At 41.6% G+C, this 18,807-nt stretch overlaps 1 protein-coding gene and 1 long non-coding RNA gene across 2 annotated transcripts in view; both read right to left on the reverse strand.

The window, feature by feature from the left end:
* Positions 1-1,019: 1,019 nt before the first annotated feature.
* On the reverse strand, positions 1,020-2,060 carry LOC140271786 (uncharacterized). Its single transcript, XR_011907868.1, has 3 exons — positions 1,972-2,060; positions 1,381-1,515; positions 1,020-1,125 (listed from the first exon to the last, which is right to left on the reverse strand). It is a non-coding gene; the product is annotated as an uncharacterized lncRNA (long non-coding RNA).
* Positions 2,061-10,086: 8,026 nt separating this feature from the next.
* LOC140271275 (type-2 ice-structuring protein-like) overlaps positions 10,087-18,807 on the reverse strand; it is a 32,116-nt gene continuing 23,395 nt past the window's right edge. The window contains exons 5-7 of the mRNA XM_072366418.1: positions 11,128-11,228; positions 10,537-10,671; positions 10,087-10,281 (exon numbers count right to left, since the gene is read on the reverse strand). Of these exons, the coding sequence (XP_072222519.1) occupies positions 10,087-10,281; positions 10,537-10,671; positions 11,128-11,228 (431 nt within the window). The remainder of the gene's footprint in view (positions 10,282-10,536; positions 10,672-11,127; positions 11,229-18,807) is intronic.

Genomic DNA, 18,807 nt, shown 5'->3' on the forward strand with positions numbered 1-18,807 from the left:
GAGAAGAAGCCTCTAATGTAGGCTGTTCACACAGATAACTTCAGTCAGCTGCACCAAAAACATAAAACCATAGAAAGGACACAAGTAATCACAGAACAAAGAGGGATTCAGAACAGCATTTGGAGGATTTTTATTGAACATGCAGATAAAGTCTACAGTGAAATTAATAACTGCAGAGTTAATATATGATGAAACACAATCACAAATCATAATCATAAGAGCTCTGCTGCTCTGTGTTAATCTGGAAGTGTTTGATTAGAACAGAAAAGAGTGATGAGGCCTGAGATTATCCTTGTTGCTGACATGGCCGGATGCATCACAGCTTCTTGGCACAAATGAAAGATCTTCCACCTGTACATGATCCATCGTTCCAGTACGTTACTGTTCATGGATATTTTGGAAAAACAAACACAGAGAAACATGCATTAATTTAGGTTTTACACAAGCTTGTTCCTGTTCCAGTGCATAAGAGTGTGTTGAATATCTCTGTCTGTAAATGTTCAAATGCTTCTTAAACACGACACTGTGACCCTACTGCACAAAGTGGGCTGTGATGTCTCCAAATATCTCAATAAAAAATCAACATCTTAAAACAAATACTTATATTTGTGCCAAGAGTCTTGTTAGGGAAATATTTTCCATTATTGAAAAATTGGAAAAATGTGAAAGACGTCTGTCATTTTGACAGATTTAAACATGGGAACAAGCAGCAGAATCTAAAGTAGTTCATGGCAAGAGTTCAAGCCAGCACCCATTTTAAGTCAAGGCCAACCATGATGTGGTGCTCTGGGTTCATTGTAACCTGCAGCAGCTTGAATGAGTTAGTTTCATGTTATTTCCTGTAAATAGTTTGTTCACATATCAGTTGTAATTGAGCTCTTCAGTGAAAATGAAGTGTTGATATTTAAACATTCTGCTGTCACTGCGACTTCATGTGATGTCGACATAAAAAGTGAGAACACTGTCAGTGTCCATATGTTGTCCATAAAGTGTAGAGTAACCTCTGTTTGTACCTCCGAAATTGATCTCAAGGCAGTGCTCATTTCCTTTATGGTTGTCAGGCTGCCCCCTAAACCAGCGCAAATAGTCAAAGTGTGATCCATCACTCCACAGCCACCTTTTCTCCTGAAAGAGGAAATACAATGTGTAGTATGGAGACATGTATGACAGTATTATATAATCAGATTTAACAATGCTGCAACCTGCTGCCTCATAAAAGACCATTTATTAAGTGTGTGTTTGAGTTATGTGTCAACAAAACATTACAAATGAATAATTGTATTATATTAATGTAAAATACTCTCACACATTAAGTGTGACATGCTGATATCACACATTAAGTAGAAACCTTTATTTGATAAATTGCACTGTGTAACTTACTGCGACCGCGTCAGAACCTCCAACCCAGGTGTGGTAATGAGCGCCGGTCACTCTCTTAACCAGGTTACTGAGGAAGATGTTCTCATCAGCAGAGTGGATTGAAGCCAGATTCCCACCAATAGACATGCAAAAATGCTGACAATAAAAACAGAGGTGCTTAAGATTCTGGTGCTTGTTTTATATCAGAGACATCGTAGGAATTCTATATTTGTTAATCTCATTTTGACTGTACTGAAACAGAATTTCTCCAGCATAAAAAACAACCAATAGCTCTAATTTCTTGTCACTGAATGTCTGTGGAAGGTACCAAATATACAGATATAAATATATACAATCATAGGCATGAAGGCAGGTCCTCAGCCTTGGATATCTCACAGCTTGTGTCTCTGGCATGATATCAATGATAAATTCAGAGCTCCACTGCAGCAGGAATGAAATGATAAGGCAGGAACTGTTGTGGGACACTTATTGAGCTCAGTTCGTCTAAAACCACATTAGTTTTTGTTTTGGAAAACTCAGGAAATATTTCACAATATTTCACACTTGACTTGTTCCTTCAGCAATAAGCGATATCTTTGTTTTTTCACTAACCTCTGCATCAATCCAAGACTTTGCTGTGCGGTAGAAAATGAAACAGCGAGAGCCGAACTGCGTCCAACCAGAAGGACAGCCAGAGGAACAGCCAGAGGAACAGTCAGGAGGAACTGCCACAGTTTTTATATTAGACAGAAGATCATCAGTGCAAAATACAGGAATTTGATCCATGATCAAAGCTGCACTTTTCACTTTGATTCCTGCCATCAAAATCTTTTATTTTTCTGAGAATCTGCTTCTTGAAGCTCAACAGGAAATAAAATTAGAACCACTTACCTGGCGCTTCACCTGCATCCTGGACAGACCCCAGTGAAGAAAAAAACACATGGAAACCAATGAATAGTTTTTACTTTTCAACAGGAACATGTTCCCATCTTGTATTTAGACTAAAAATATGTTAGTTATGAAGCTGCAGTACTCTGTTGGGCTTGAATGTGTGTTATATGAGTTTAACTGCTGTTGTGCTCCCACATTAGATTTGATAACAGCTGCTGCTTTTATTTTCATACCTTCCTACACCTGTGAACAACCTGCTAACAACTAATACTATAGTTCTGCTCTGGAGCATTCCTTATCACTGAGAAAACAAGTAAAAGTTATGTTAGAAAGTTGCTCTGGGTTAAAGCAAACTTCAGAGATCATCATTTATTTTTAATATTTTCTCTTTTGTCCCAACGGTAGTTGAGAGTGAGCTGAGTGTTGCTCCGTCTCAGAGGAGGAAAGTGGAAACAGTGGAAATGAAAGACCATGAAAGTGAGTTAGTTTTACTTACACTGTCAACAATCAGTAGGCCACTGATGAACCAGAAGAAGAAAACCAAGTGAAAACCTGATGCCATCTGAGGAGAGACATTAAAGAAATAAAAGTAGTCACGATCAGAACATCAACAACTGTGCAGACAGATTAACTGTAATTTGTCTAACATTAAATGATTGTTCGATAATTGAGAATAATGCCCGTGTTACCTTTGCTGCAGTGGATCCTGACTCAGAGACGCTGAACACAAACAGGAGAACGGCGCTTTTATACGTTTTCAGGTGGTTCTGGAATGTTGAATGAAACGAGGAAGCAGATGTCTTGTGGATGATGTATGGATGAACATTTCTGTCTTTCCAAAGAATGAATTCCAACTCAAACCAATCAAACAAGTTTACGTTACATATGGCAGAAATGAGCTCCTGGCTGTTACTGTAATGGGACGTCTTCCACCTATATGTTGTGTAACATCAGGTGACATTTCTGGCTGCTTGCCTCACACCCATCTCATTCTCATTCCCTTTACATTCAGAGAGGAAATTCTTGGCCTTGATTATAAGTGGCACTTAATAGCTGGGTTCGCTGGTGCTGCTGCCTTCCTCATTCTTCTACAAACCGTAAGTTATCATTATCACAAGATATTCTTATTAATATATGAAACAACATAGTGTGCGTTCATGCTGTCTGCAATGAAATGAGTCAAGTTTTTATTGTTGTATACAGATAACAATGGGACTTCACCACCGGTAAAGAAACTCTTGGACCCCGAGCTCCTTCAGATATTGCAATAATTTAAGAATTAAAAATTACACATATGTGACATCTAATTAAACTATAAAGTGAAAAATAAAACAATAGAAATGGAGGATAAAAATATCAAACAGCATAGAAGTAAGAAAATATACAACATGTACAATGAGTGCAAAGTATTCACGAAGGTCAGTAGTCTGATGGCTTGTGGGTAGAAACTATATCTGAACCTGCTGATGTGGATGCTCCTGCACCACCTGCAGATGTCAGGAGTGTGAAGACTTCTTGGCTGGGATCAGAGATTATCCACTGGGCCTTCCTCCTTCAGCGCTTTCTGTAGAGGTCCTGGATGGCTGGCAGTTCAGTCCTCGATCTGACCACCCCATGTAGAGCTATGTGGTCCAGAGAATTACGACTGTGGTATCAGCCAGACCGAATACTCTCTGGTGCATAGGTAGAAGTTGGTGAGTATTCTGGAGTCCATGCCAAACCTCCTCAGCTGCTGTGGAAAGGAGTCGTTTCCTCGCTCCTTTCGTGATGTGACCAGCTCAGATTGTCACTGATGTTGAGCCCCAAGAATCTCAAGCAGCAGACTCTGTCCACCTGTCCAACACCCAGTTGCATAAGGAGACATTGATGTAGAGATCCTGGAGGTTGGGACAAGCCTGGGTGGAACTATGGTGCTGAAAGCAGACCAGTATTCCATAAACAGCATCCATACATACAGTATGTGTTCTTCTGGTCCAGGTGGAAGAGGGCAGTGTGAGTGCTACTCCAATATGACATTCTTCATGCATTTGTGAACATATTCAGGTATGTAGCCCCTGATGTTATCAGTAGAATTTTGGAAAACTTTCCAGTCCAAAGGGCAGAAGCAAATGAGCAGTCAGACAGGATGATGTCTTATTGGCTGGTCCAGCACTGGACCGAGTGAGTCATTGGCTTCTTGCGCCTCAGCCTGTCTGAAGGCTGGCATCAACAGGACTGAGGAGCGATCTGAAGGCTGGTGTAGAACAGATTGATATATATCTCAATATGTACTCTGAAGTAAGTAGACACTGTGAACTCCACAACATTCTGAAGTAAGTTACTCATTTAGAGTTAAACTCAACTTGTTTTCCCAACACTGGCAGGCTTTGTAGGAACATGAACGAAGGACTGGCTTCTTGCCAGTCGATAATTTCATACAGTTAGTCCAGCACCTGTGAGAGGGGTCTTTTTGGGTCTTTTTTATCACTCTGTGGTGTTTTGCCTCTTCTTCTTTACTGTAGTCATGTTGTGTGTCACCATAGTTTGTAACAGATCTCCCTGAGTTTCTCTTAAAATAAACACTTTGGTACCAGGTATACTCAGAGCCCAATGACTAGCATCTCTCCCGGGGTTGTGATGAGGACCTTTTGGCCAAGAAGTGGAACCATCAGAAGTGGTCAGAACCATTCCAAGTGCAGCTCACCACCCACGCTGCTGTGAAGGTTGCTGTGATGACCACCTGGTGCCGTGCCAGCGTTTGTAGGAAGGTCCTGAGTTAATAGACGACTCCTCTTCTGCGGCGCACCTAAAGAGGAATTTTTGGAACGAGCCTCACAGTTTAAAGTTTTCTTCCTGATGAAGCGTTGACACAAAATGCTGTTTAGTTCCTTGAGTACAGATCATCTTACTGGAAACAAGTTGCTGTGTTCACATTCACTCAATGTTTTAAATACCTTCTGGATCACATATGCAGATAAAAGCATGGGTTAGGTTCAACAGAAATAATTAATCATTAGTTTTACATACGCTCATTACTCAGATATTCATCACAAAAACATAACAGGTTTAAAAATTAAAGATCACAAAGCAGCAGCTTTGTGATGCTCTAGTATTTTTATACAGGTGCATTAACTTTGAGTGTAAAATAAAAAATACTAAAAAAATAAAACATTTTTTTATGTGGATCATTACTCATCTGATTGTGTTTAAGCTCTGTTTTTAAGTTAAATACTCAGATCTGAACACTAAGGTAATTCAGAAACTACAGTAACTTTCTGGTCATATTTTTCTTACTCTTAATTCTAATTCAGAGCAGAACTTACATAAGGCCTTTAGATTTTTATGTAAAGGTAACCCAGGTCAAACAGATACGATCATAACTTGACAGGCAGGAAGAAACTGGTTTATTGTTATCTAACTTCCTTTAGATGTGGATAACATTCAGGACAGCTGTCAATCTTCCCAGGACTGGACGTCCCAGCAAGTTCACCCCAAGGTCAAAAAGCCAAGAGCTACATCTCAGACTCTACAGGCCTCAGTTAGCATGTTAAAGGTTAAAGGTCATGTCAACACAATTAGAAAAAGACCGAACAAGTATGGCTTGTTTGGAAGGGCTGCAGGAGGAAGCTTCTTCTCTCTAAAAAGAACATGGCAGCACAGCTTAGGTTTGCAAAGCTGCATCTGAACAAACTGAAGATGACATCATCAAATTCATGCTTTAAATTCAATCTATATTGAATCAATAATGAACCGATCAATCCTGAAAAAATCCAAATACACGATTTAGAATAAAGTTCACTTTGTAACTGTTGGGAGACCAGGCCGGTGACGTTTGGACCTCAGTGTTTGTGAGAAAGCCAACAGGTGAAACGCCATCTACTGGTGAAAGGCAGTAATGCGACTGAACAGGTCAGAGCATGTTCAGCCACACAAATGAGCAGCAGACCAGCAAGTGAGCAGACTGTGTGAAGCTGCGTGGACTTTCTGTTTGTTTCTCATACCTTTTGTGCGTTCTTGAGGAAATGTAAGTGCTTTTTAATTCTTAGTCATGGATCTGTTGATGATTTATTCCAGTTTGTGTGACATGAAAGTATTTTGTGTGGTTACTTCAATATGTAAGGCTCCAAGGATGTTAAGTATGCCCTGCCTCTGCTGACATTATGTTGGAATTTGTACAGTCTCCTCCGCCAATTATATTGCATTTCTGTTGTTGTGTTATGCTTAAGTAACAGTTTGGACTTAAGTAAGGGATATTACTGGTAAGCTTTTGATCATATGGCAGTTTATTTATGAATGTTTATTCTGATTTAACTGTTAAATTATATTTTGAGCATATTTATGATACATTTTATTGCTTTCCATATATTTTCAGACCACACACACACGTGCATTTGTTGTACAGTGATGTTAAAGTTCAACAACATTCATTAAAGAAGACACATCAGATCTCTCTGTCCAAGTGCCTTGATTCTCTAATCGGATTCATAGTCCATAATCCACCGCCTCAACCAGCAATCCTTCTTTCTGAGTCTCCCCCTCAAACATTGGTCCTTCGAGCCGGATGGAGTGCAACTATAGAAGAGTATCATGGACGATGCAGCATCAGGCGGCGCAGAGGCCCGAAGACATCCACAGAGACAGCACATCTGACCTGCTTTATCTGGAGGATTACCAGGTTGGAGTCCAGCCATCTGTGCACCCAGATCAACTCACTGCTGTTTCCCACTCTAGCAGCCACCACAGCAGTAATTCCGGCAGATCATCCCACAGAGGTTCATACAGCCATAGCAGATCCAGTAGGCACACATGTTACTCAGTTGGTACATATCCGACTCAGGGTCTCTCGACTGCACAAGCTGCTATCTTGGAGGGCTACACCTTCATCTGCGCACTCTGACAAGTCAGATGCTTTCCAAGACTTATCCACGCCAGCGCAGATGAGGCAGGCCAACATGCTTCCATCTACTACCCAGCCCTCGCTGTCAACTCAGTTACCTTCAACACCTGCTCCTGCGTTGTACCTGCCTATTCCCCCCCCACAAGTTATGCAACCAGTTATTCCGGTCTCTACAGTGCTTCCTACGGGACCACAGCAAATGCTGCAACCTGCTGCCACCCCAGCGATACATGCTCAACTGGCAAACCCAACAGCTCAGCTCTAGGGTTCAGTACCCAAGCCCCATAGGTCTGTGAGACTGAAACATGGCCCGGCATTAGCACCCACTCCTGCGATACAACCTGTGCCACATCCTTCAGCACATGTCATCACTTCAGCACCTCTGACCCATTCTACATAGCAGGTGGCATCGTTTTTGGAGTTGCAACTTCCTAGTGGCCCAGCAACGGCAACGAGTTCTCACTTTAATCCACCTCCTGCCAATCCAGTAGAGTCTCATTTCTCAACAGTGTACCAACAACCAGCTACAGCCAACAAGCCAGGGAGCCACTCCACACTGCCAGCAAGGGCTCCGCTCAACCTTGCATTAGACAACGTACTGGGGAGAGACCTTCACCTCAGTGAGCAATATAAATATCAAGTGTTGATCTCGGGTACTTAATTTCTCAGGTGAAAAGTGTGCCAAATTGGAGCCTGGCTCCTGGAGGTCGGTTGAGGAAGTGGATGACGGCGGCTCTGAGAAGGTAAGCCGGCCGAAGTTGGGAAATTTTTCTCGGGGGAAATAGACCAAATTGGAGTCCTGGAGCCTGGTTGTTTTGCAAAGTACCATGAAGTACCAGGGGGCTTGGACGGGAGTGTGTGCCCGAGGAGGACTGCTTAAGTGTGGCTGAGTGTTCCAGGCCAGGAAATCTAGCCCCCAAAGTGAGGCAAGTAAGAATGGGGCACTTTTTACTGATAAAAGTTCCCCAAACTGAAGCAAGTAAAAATGGGGAACTTTTAACTCATTAAAGCTCCCCCAAGTGAAGTAAGTAAGAATGGGACACTTTTCATCAGTTAAAAGTGTTCCAAAATGAAGTAATCATGGGGCACCCTTAACCAAAAAAAGTTCCCCAAAGGGAAGGAAGTAAATATGGCACACTTTTTATCAGTTAAAAGTGTTTGAAAATGCAGCATGTAAACAAAGGGTTAACTTTGGTACACTTTCGTAGTTTAAAAAGTGTCCTGAATTGGACTCATTTTTGCGGATGATCCAATTATAGACCGGATTGGAACCGGTACTCCAGCGGGTGTCGACGGGAGTGTGTGCCCGAGGAGGACTGCTTAAGTGTGGCTGAGTGTTCCAGGCCAGGAAATCTAGCCCCCAAAGTGAGGCAAGTAAGAATGGGGCACGGTTAACTGATAAAAGTCCCCCAAACTGAAGCAAGTAAAAATGGGGAACTTTTAACTCATTAAAGCTCCCCGAAGTGAAGCAAGTAAGAATGGCACACTTGTAATCAGTTAAAAGTGTTCCAAAATGAAGTAATTATGGGGCACCCTTAACAAATAAAACTGCCCCAATGTGAATGAAGTAAATATGGCACACTTTTTATCAGTTAAAAGGGTTTGAAAATGCAGCATGTAAACAAAGGATTAACTTTGGAACACTTTCGTTATTTAAAAAGTGTCCTGAATTGGACTGATTTTTGCGGATGGTCCAATTATAGACCGGATTGGAACTGGTGCTCCTGCGGGTGTCAATGGGAGTGTGTGCCTGAGGAGGACTGCTTAAGTGTGGCTGAGTGTTCCAGGCCAGGAAATCTAGCCCCCAAAGTGAGGCAAGTAAGAATGGGGCACTTTTTACTGATAAAAGTTCCGCAAACTGAAGCAAGCAAAATGGGGAACTTTTAACTCATTAAATAGACTATGCAAAGGTACTAATCATGGCAACTCAAGAACAATAGAGGCAAACAATGATTCATTTCTCTCAAGCATCATTAAGTGTTAAGTTTCCCTCAAGTGTCTTGTAAACATGCACGTTGTGGGCAGAGAAGAAGCCTCTAATGTAGGCCCACATGTTCACACAGATAACTTCAGTCAGCTGCACCAAAAACATAAAACCATAGAAAGGACACAAGTAATCACAGAACAAAGAGGGATTCAGAACAGCATTTGGAGGATTTTTATTGAACATGCAGATAAAGTCTACAGTGAAATTAATAACTGCAGAGTTAATATATGATGAAACACAATCACAAATCATAATCATAAGAGCTCTGCTGCTCTGTGTTAATCTGGAAGTGTTTGATTAGAACAGAAAAGAGTGATGAGGCCTGAGATTATCCTTGTTGCTGACATGGCCGGATGCATCACAGCTTCTTGGCACAAATGAAAGATCTTCCACCTGTACATGATCCATCGTTCCAGTACGTTACTGTTCATGGATATTTTGGAAAAACAAACACAGAGAAACATGCATTAATTTAGGTTTTTACACAAGCTTGTTCCTGTTCCAGTGCATAAGAGTGTGTTGAATATCTCTGTCTGTAAATGTTCAAATGCTTCTTAAACACGACACTGTGACCCTACTGCACAAAGTGGGCTGTGATGTCTCCAAATATCTCAATAAAAAATCAACATCTTAAAACAAATACTTATATTTGTGCCAAGAGTCTTGTTAGGGAAATATTTTCCATTATTGAAAAATTGGAAAAATGTGAAAGACGTCTGTCATTTTGACAGATTTAAACATGGGAACAAGCAGCAGAATCTAAAGTAGTTCATGGCAGGAGTTCAAGCCAGCACCCATTTTAAGTCAAGGCCAACCATGATGTGGTGCTCTGGGTTCATTGTAACCTGCAGCAGCTTGAATGAGTTAGTTTCATGTTATTTCCTGTAAATAGTTTGTTCACATATCAGTTGTAATTGAGCTCTTCAGTGAAAATGAAGTGTTGATATTTAAACATTCTGCTGTCACTGCGACTTCATGTGATGTCGACATAAAAAGTGAGAACACTGTCAGTGTCCATATGTTGTCCATAAAGTGTAGAGTAACCTCTGTTTGTACCTCCGAAATTGATCTCAAGGCAGTGCTCATTTCCTTTATGGTTGTCAGGCTGCCCCCTAAACCAGCGCAAATAGTCAAAGTGTGATCCATCACTCCACAGCCACCTTTTCTCCTGAAAGAGGAAATACAATGTGTAGTATGGAGACATGTATGACAGTATTATATAATCAGATTTAACAATGCTGCAACCTGCTGCCTCATAAAAGACCATTTATTAAGTGTGTGTTTGAGTTATGTGTCAACAAAACATTACAAATGAATAATTGTATTATATTAATGTAAAATACTCTGACACATTAAGTGTGACATGCTGATATCACACATTAAGTAGAAACCTTTATTTGATAAATTGCACCGTGTAACTCACTGCGACCGCGTCAGAACCTCCAACCCAGGTGTGGTAATGAGCGCCGGTCACTCTCTTAACCAGGTTACTGAGGAAGATGTTCTCATCAGCAGAGTGGATTGAAGCCAGATTCCCACCAATAGACATGCAAAAATGCTGACAATAAAAACAGAGGTGCTTAAGATTCTGGTGCTTGTTTTATATCAGAGACATGGTAGGAATTATATATTTGTTAATCTCATTTTGACTGTACTGAAACAGAATTTCTCCAGCATAAAAAACGATCAATAGCTCTAATTTCTTGTCACTGAATGTCTGTGGAAGGTACCAAATATACAGATATAAATATATACAATCATAGGCATGAAGGCAGGTCCTCAGCCTTGGATATCTCACAGCTTGTGTCTCTGGCATAATATCAATGATAAATTCAGAGCTCCACTGCAGCAGGAAGGAAATGTTCAGGCAGGAACTGTTGTGGGACACTTATTGAGCTCAGTTCGTCTAAAACCACATTAGTTTTTGTTTTGGAAAACTCAGGAAATATTTCACAATATTTCACACTTGACTTGTTCCTTCAGCAATAAGCGATATCTTTGTTTTTTCACTGACCTCTGCATCAATCCAAGACTTTGCTGTGCGGTAGAAAATGAAACAGCGAGAGCCGAACTGCGTCCAACCAGAAGGACAGCCAGAGGAACAGCCAGGAGGAACTGCCACAGTGTTTATATTAGACAGAAGATCATCAGTGCAAAATACAGGAATTTGATCCATGATCAAAGCTGCACTTTTCACTTTGATTCCTGCCATCAAAATCTTTTATTTTTCTGAGAATCTGCTTCTTGAAGCTCAACAGGAAATAAAATTAGAACCACTTACCTGGCGCTTCACCTGCATCCTGGACAGACCCCAGTGAAGAAAAAAACACATGGAAACCAATGAATAGTTTTTACTTTTCAACAGGAACATGTTCCCATCTTGTATTTAGACTAAAAATATGTTAGTTATGAAGCTGCAGTACTCTGTTGGGCTTGAATGTGTGTTATATGAGTTTAACTGCTGTTGTGCTCCCACATTAGATTTGATAACAGCTGCTGCTTTTATTTTCATACCTTCCTACACCTGTGAACAACCTGCTAACAACTAATACTATAGTTCTGCTCTGGAGCATTCCTTATCACTGATAAAACAAGTAAAAGTTATGTTAGAAAGTTGCTCTGGGTTAAAGCAAACTTCAGAGATCATCATTTATTTTTAATATTTTCTCTTTTGTCCCAACGGTAGTTGAGAGTGAGCTGAGTGTTGCTCCGTCTCAGAGGAGGAAAGTAGAAACAGTGGAAATGAAAGACCATGAAAGTGAGTTAGTTTTACTTACACTGTCAACAATCAGTAGGCCACTGATGAAACAGAAGAAGAAAACCAAGTGAAAACCTGATGCCATCTGAGGAGAGACATTAAAGAAATAAAAGTAGACGATCAGAACATCAACAACTGTGCAGACAGATTAAGTGTAATTTGTCTAACATTAAATGATTGTTCGATAATTGAGAATAATGCCTGTGTTACCTTTGCTGCAGTGGATCCTGACTCAGAGACGCTGAACACAAACAGGAGAACGGCGCTTTTATACGTTTTCAGGTGGTTCTGGAATGTTGAATGAAACGAGGAAGCAGATGTCTTGTGGATGATGTATGGATGAACATTTCTGTCTTTCCAAAGAATGAATTCCAACTCAAACCAATCAAACAAGTTTACGTTACATATGGCAGAAATGAGCTCCTGGCTGTTACTGTAATGGGACGTCTTCCACCTATATGTTGTGTAACATCAGGTGACATTTCTGGCTGCTTGCCTCACACCCCTCTCATTCTCATTCCCTTTACATTCAGAGAGGAAATTCTTGGCCTTGATTATAAGTGGCACTTAATAGCTGGGTTCGCTGGTGCTGCTGCCTTCCTCATTCTTCTACAAACCGTAAGTTATCATTATCACAAGATATTCTTATTAATATATGAAACAACATAGTGTGCGTTCATGCTGTCTGCAATGAAATTAGTCAAGTTTTTATTGTTGTATACAGATAACAATGGGACTTCACCACCGGTAAAGAAACTCTTGGACCCCGAGCTCCTTCAGATATTGCAATAATTTAAGAATTAAAAATTACACATATGTGACATCTAATTAAACTATAAAGTGAAAAATAAAACAATAGAAATGGAGGATAAAAATATCAAACAGCATAGAAGTAAGAAAATATACAACATGTACAATGAGTGCAAAGTATTCACGAAGGTCAGTAGTCTGATGGCTTGTGGGTAGAAACTATATCTGAACCTGCTGATGTGGATGCTCCTGCACCACCTGCAGATGTCAGGAGTGTGAAGACTTTGTGGCTGGGATCAGAGATTATCCACTGGGCCTTCCTCCTTCAGCGCTTTCTGTAGAGGTCCTGGATGGCTGGCAGTTCAGTCCTCGATCTGACCACCCCATGTAGAGCTATGTGGTCCAGAGAATTACGACTGTGGTATCAGCCAGACCGAATACTCTCTGGTGCATAGGTAGAAGTTGGTGAGTATTCTGGAGTCCATGCCAAACCTCCTCAGCTGCTGTGGAAAGGAGTCGTTTCCTCGCTCCTTCCGTGATGTGACCAGCTCAGATTGTCACTGATGTTGAGCCCCAAGAATCTCAAGCAGCAGACTCTGTCCACCTGTCCAACACCCAGTTGCATAAGGAGACATTGATGTAGAGATCCTGGAGGTTGGGACAAGCCTGGGTGGAACTATGGTGCTGAAAGCAGACCAGTATTCCATAAACAGCATCCATACATACAGTATGTGTTCTTCTGGTCCAGGTGGAAGAGGGCAGTGTGAGTGCTACTCCAATATGACATTCTTCATGCATTTGTGAACATATTCAGGTATGTAGCCCCTGATGTTATCAGTAGAATTTTGGAAAACTTTCCAGTCCAAAGGGCAGAAGCAAATGAGCAGTCAGACAGGATGATGTCTTATTGGCTGGTCCAGCACTGGACCGAGTGAGTCATTGGCTTCTTGCGCCTCAGCCTGTCTGAAGGCTGGCATCAACAGGACTGAGGAGCGATCTGAAGGCTGGTGTAGAACAGATTGATATATATCTCAATATGTACTCTGAAGTAAGTAGACACTGTGAACTCCACAACATTCTGAAGTAAGTTACTCATTTAGAGTTAAACTCAACTTGTTTTCCCAACACTGGCAGGCTTTGTAGGAACATGAATGAAGGACTGGCTTCTTGCCAGTCGATAATTTCATACAGTTAGTCCAGCACCTGTGAGAGGGGTCTTTTTCGGTCTTTTTTATCACTCTGTGGTGTTTTGCCTCTTCTTCTTTACTGTAGTCATGTTGTGTGTCACCATAGTTTGTAACAGATCTCCCTGAGTTTCTCTTAAAATAAACACTTTGGTACCAGGTATACTCAGAGCCCAATGACTAGCATCTCTCCCGGGGTTGTGATGAGGACCTTTTGGCCAAGAAGTGGAACCATCAGAAGTGGTCAGAACCATTCCAAGTGCAGCTCACCACCCACGCTGCTGTGAAGGTTGCTGTGATGACCACCTGGTGCCGTGCCAGCGTTTGTAGGAAGGTCCTGAGTTAATAGACGACTCCTCTTCTGCGGCGCACCTAAAGAGGAATTTTTGGAACGAGCCTCACAGTTTAAAGTTTTCTTCCTGATGAAGCGTTGACACAAAATGCTGTTTAGTTCCTTGAGTACAGATCATCTTACTGGAAACAAGTTGCTGTGTTCACATTCACTCAATGTTTTAAATACCTTCTGGATCACATATGCAGATAAAAGCATGGGTTAGGTTCAACAGAAATAATTAATCATTAGTTCTACATACGCTCATTACTCAGATATTCATCACAAAAACATAACAGGTTTAAAAATTAAAGATCACAAAGCAGCAGCTTTGTGATGCTCTAGTATTTTTATACAGGTGCATTAACTTTGAGTGTAAAATAAAAAATACTAAAAAAATAAAACATTTTTTTATGTGGATCATTACTCATCTGATTGTGTTTAAGCTCTGTTTTTAAGTTAAATACTCAGATCTGAACACTAAGGTAATTCAGAAACTACAGTAACTTTCTGGTCATATTTTTCTTACTCTTAATTCTAATTCAGAGCAGAACTTACATAAGGCCTTTAGATTTTTATGTAAAGGTAACCCAGGTCAAACAGATACGATCATAACTTGACAGGCAGGAAGAAACTGGTTTATTGTTATCTAACTTCCTTTAGATGTGGATAACATTCAGGACAGCTGTCAATCTTCCCAGGACTGGACGTCCCAGCAAGTTCACCCCAAGGTCAAAAAGCCAAGAGCTACATCTCAGACTCTACAGGCCTCAGTTAGCATGTTAAAGGTTAAAGGTCATGTCAACACAATTAGAAAAAGACCGAACAAGTATGGCTTGTTTGGAAGGGCTGCAGGAGGAAGCTTCTTCTCTCTAAAAAGAACATGGCAGCACAGCTTAGGTTTGCAAAGCTGCATCTGAACAAACTGAAGATGACATCATCAAATTCATGCTTTAAATTCAATCTATATTGAATCAATAATGAACCGATCAATCCTGAAAAAATCCAAATACACGATTTAGAATAAAGTTCACTTTGTAACTGTTGGGAGACCAGGCCGGTGACGTTTGGACCTCAGTGTTTGTGAGAAAGCCAACAGGTGAAACGCCATCTACTGGTGAAAGGCAGTAATGCGACTGAACAGGTCAGAGCATGTTCAGCCACACAAATGAGCAGCAGACCAGCAAGTGAGCAGACTGTGTGAAGCTGCGTGGACTTTCTGTTTGTTTCTCATACCTTTTGTGCGTTCTTGAGGAAATGTAAGTGCTTTTTAATTCTTAGTCATGGATCTGTTGATGATTTATTCCAGTTTGTGTGACATGAAAGTATTTTGTGTGGTTACTTCAATATGTAAGGCTCCAAGGATGTTAAGTATGCCCTGCCTCTGCTGACATTATGTTGGAATTTGTACAGTCTCCTCCGCCAATTATATTGTATTTCTGTTGTTGTGTTATGCTTAAGTAACAGTTTGGACTTAAGTAAGGGATATTACTGGTAAGCTTTTGATCATATGGCAGTTTATTTATGAATGTTTATTCTGATTTAACTGTTAAATTATATTTTGAGCATATTTATGATACATTTTATTGCTTTCCATATATTTTCAGACCACACACACACGTGCATTTGTTGTACAGTGATGTTAAAGTTCAACAACATTCATTAAAGAAGACACATCAGATCTCTCTGTCCAAGTGCCTTGATTCTCTAATCGGATTCATAGTCCATAATCCACCGCCTCAACCAGCAATCCTTCTTTCTGAGTCTCCCCCTCAAACATTGGTCCTTCGAGCCGGATGGAGTGCAACTATAGAAGAGTATCATGGACGATGCAGCATCAGGCGGCGCAGAGGCCCGAAGACATCCACAGAGACAGCACATCTGACCTGCTTTATCTGGAGGATTACCAGGTTGGAGTCCAGCCATCTGTGCACCCAGATCAACTCACTGCTGTTTCCCACTCTAGCAGCCACCACAGCAGTAATTCCGGCAGATCATCCCACAGAGGTTCATACAGCCATAGCAGATCCAGTAGGCACACATGTTACTCAGTTGGTACATATCCGACTCAGGGTCTCTCGACACTGCACAAGCTGCTATCTTGGAGGGCTACACCTTCATCTGCACACTCTGACAAGTCAGATGCTTTCCAAGACTTATCCACGCCAGCGCAGATGAGGCAGGCCAACATGCTTCCATCTACTACCCAGCCCTCGCTGTCAACTCAGTTACCTTCAACACCTGCTCCTGCATTGTACCTGCCTATTCCCCCCCCACAAGTTATGCAACCAGTTATTCCGGTCTCTACAGTGCTTCCTACGGGACCACAGCAAATGCTGCAACCTGCTGCCACCCCAGCGATACATGCTCAACTGGCAAACCCAACAGCTCAGCTCCAGGGTTCAGTACCCAAGCCCCATAGGTCTGTGAGACTGAAACATGGCCCGGCATTAGCACCCACTCCTGCGATACAACCTGTGCCACATCCTTCAGCACATGTCATCACTTCAGCACCTCTGACCCATTCTACATAGCAGGTGGCATCGTTTTTGGAGTTGCAACTTCCTAGTGGCCCAGCAACGGCAACGAGTTCTCACTTTAATCCACCTCCTGCCAATCCAGTAGAGTCTCATTTCTCAACAGTGTACCAACAACCAGCTACAGCCAACAAGCCAGGGAGCCACTCCACACTGCCAGCAAGGGCTCCGCTCAACCTTGCATTAGACAACGTACTGGGGAGAGACCTTCACCTCAGTGAGCAATATAAATATCAAGTGTTGATCTCGGGTACTTAATTTCTCAGGTGAAAAGTGTGCCAAATTGGAGCCTGGCTCCTGGAGGTCGGTTGAGGAAGTGGATGACGGCGGCTCTGAGAAGGTAAGCCGGCCGAAGTTGGGAAATTTTTCTCGGGGGAAATAGACCAAATTGGAGTCCTGGAGCCTGGTTGTTTTGCAAAGTACCATGAAGTACCAGGGGGCTTGGACGGGAGTGTGTGCCCGAGGAGGACTGCTTAAGTGTGGCTGAGTGTTCCAGGCCAGGAAATCTAGCCCCCAAAGTGAGGCAAGTAAGAATGGGGCACTTTTTACTGATAAAAGTTCCCCAAACTGAAGCAAGTAAAAATGGGGAACTTTTAACTCATTAAAGCTCCCCCAAGTGAAGTAAGTAAGAATGGCACACTTTTCATCAGTTAAAAGTGTTCCAAAATGAAGTAATCATGGGGCACCCTTAACCAAAAAAAGTTCCCCAAAGGGAAGGAAGTAAATATGGCACACTTTTTATCAGTTAAAAGTGTTTGAAAATGCAGCATGTAAACAAAGGGTTAACTTTGGTACACTTTCGTAGTTTAAAAAGTGTCCTGAATTGGACTCATTTTTGCGGATGATCCAATTATAGACCGGATTGGAACCGGTACTCCAGCGGGTGTCGACGGGAGTGTGTGCCCGAGGAGGACTGCTTAAGTGTGGCTGAGTGTTCCAGGCCAGGAAATCTAGCCCCCAAAGTGAGGCAAGTAAGAATGGGGCACGGTTAACTGATAAAAGTCCCCCAAACTGAAGCAAGTAAAAATGGGGAACTTTTAACTCATTAAAGCTCCCCGAAGTGAAGCAAGTAAGAATGGCACACTTTTAATCAGTTAAAAGTGTTCCAAAATGAAGTAATTATGGGGCACCCTTAACAAATAAAACTGCCCCAATGTGAATGAAGTAAATATGGCACACTTTTTATCAGTTAAAAGGGTTTGAAAATGCAGCATGTAAACAAAGGATTAACTTTGGAACACTTTCGTTATTTAAAAAGTGTCCTGAATTGGACTGATTTTTGCGGATGGTCCAATTATAGACCGGATTGGAACTGGTGCTCCTGCGGGTGTCAATGGGAGTGTGTGCCCGAGGAGGACTGCTGAAGTGTGGCTGAGTGTTCCAGGCCAGGAAATCTAGCCCCCAAAGTGAGGCAAGTAAGAATGGGGCACGGTTAACTGATAAAAGTCCCCCAAACTGAAGCAAGCAAAATGGGGAACTTTTAACTCATTAAAGCTCCCCGAAGTGAAGCAAGTAAGAATGGGACACTTTTAATCAGTTAAAAGTGTTCCAAAATGAAGTAATTATGGGGCACCCTTAACAAATAAAACTGCCCCAATGTGAATGAAGTAAATATGGCACACTTTTTATCAGTTAAAAGGGTTTGAAAATGCAGCATGTAAACAAAGGGTTAACTTTGGAACACTTTCGTTATTTAAAAAGTGTCCTGAATTGGACTGATTTTTGCGGATGGTCCAATTATAGACCGGATTGGAACTGGTGCTCCTGCGGGTGTCAATGGGAGTGTGTGCCTGAGGAGGACTGCTTAAGTGTGGCTGAGTGTTCCAGGCCAGGAAATCTAGCCCCCAAAGTGAGGCAAGTAAAAATGGTGCACTTTTTACTGATAAAAGTTCCCCAAACTGAAGCAAGCAAAATGGGGAACTTTTAACTCATTAAATAGACTATGCAAAGGTACTAATCATGGCAACTCAAGAACAATAGAGGCAAACAATGATTCATTTCTCTCAAGCATCATTAAGTGTTAAGTTTCCCTCAAGTGTCTTGTAAACATGCACGTTGTGGGCAGAGAAGAAGCCTCTAATGTAGGCCCACATGTTCACACAGATAACTTCAGTCAGCTGCACCAAAAACATAA

This window comes from Leuresthes tenuis, unplaced genomic scaffold (genome assembly GCF_036924035.1).
Source record: "Leuresthes tenuis unplaced genomic scaffold, fLeuTen1.0.hap1 SCAF_16, whole genome shotgun sequence".
NCBI lineage: Eukaryota > Metazoa > Chordata > Actinopteri > Atheriniformes > Atherinopsidae > Leuresthes > Leuresthes tenuis.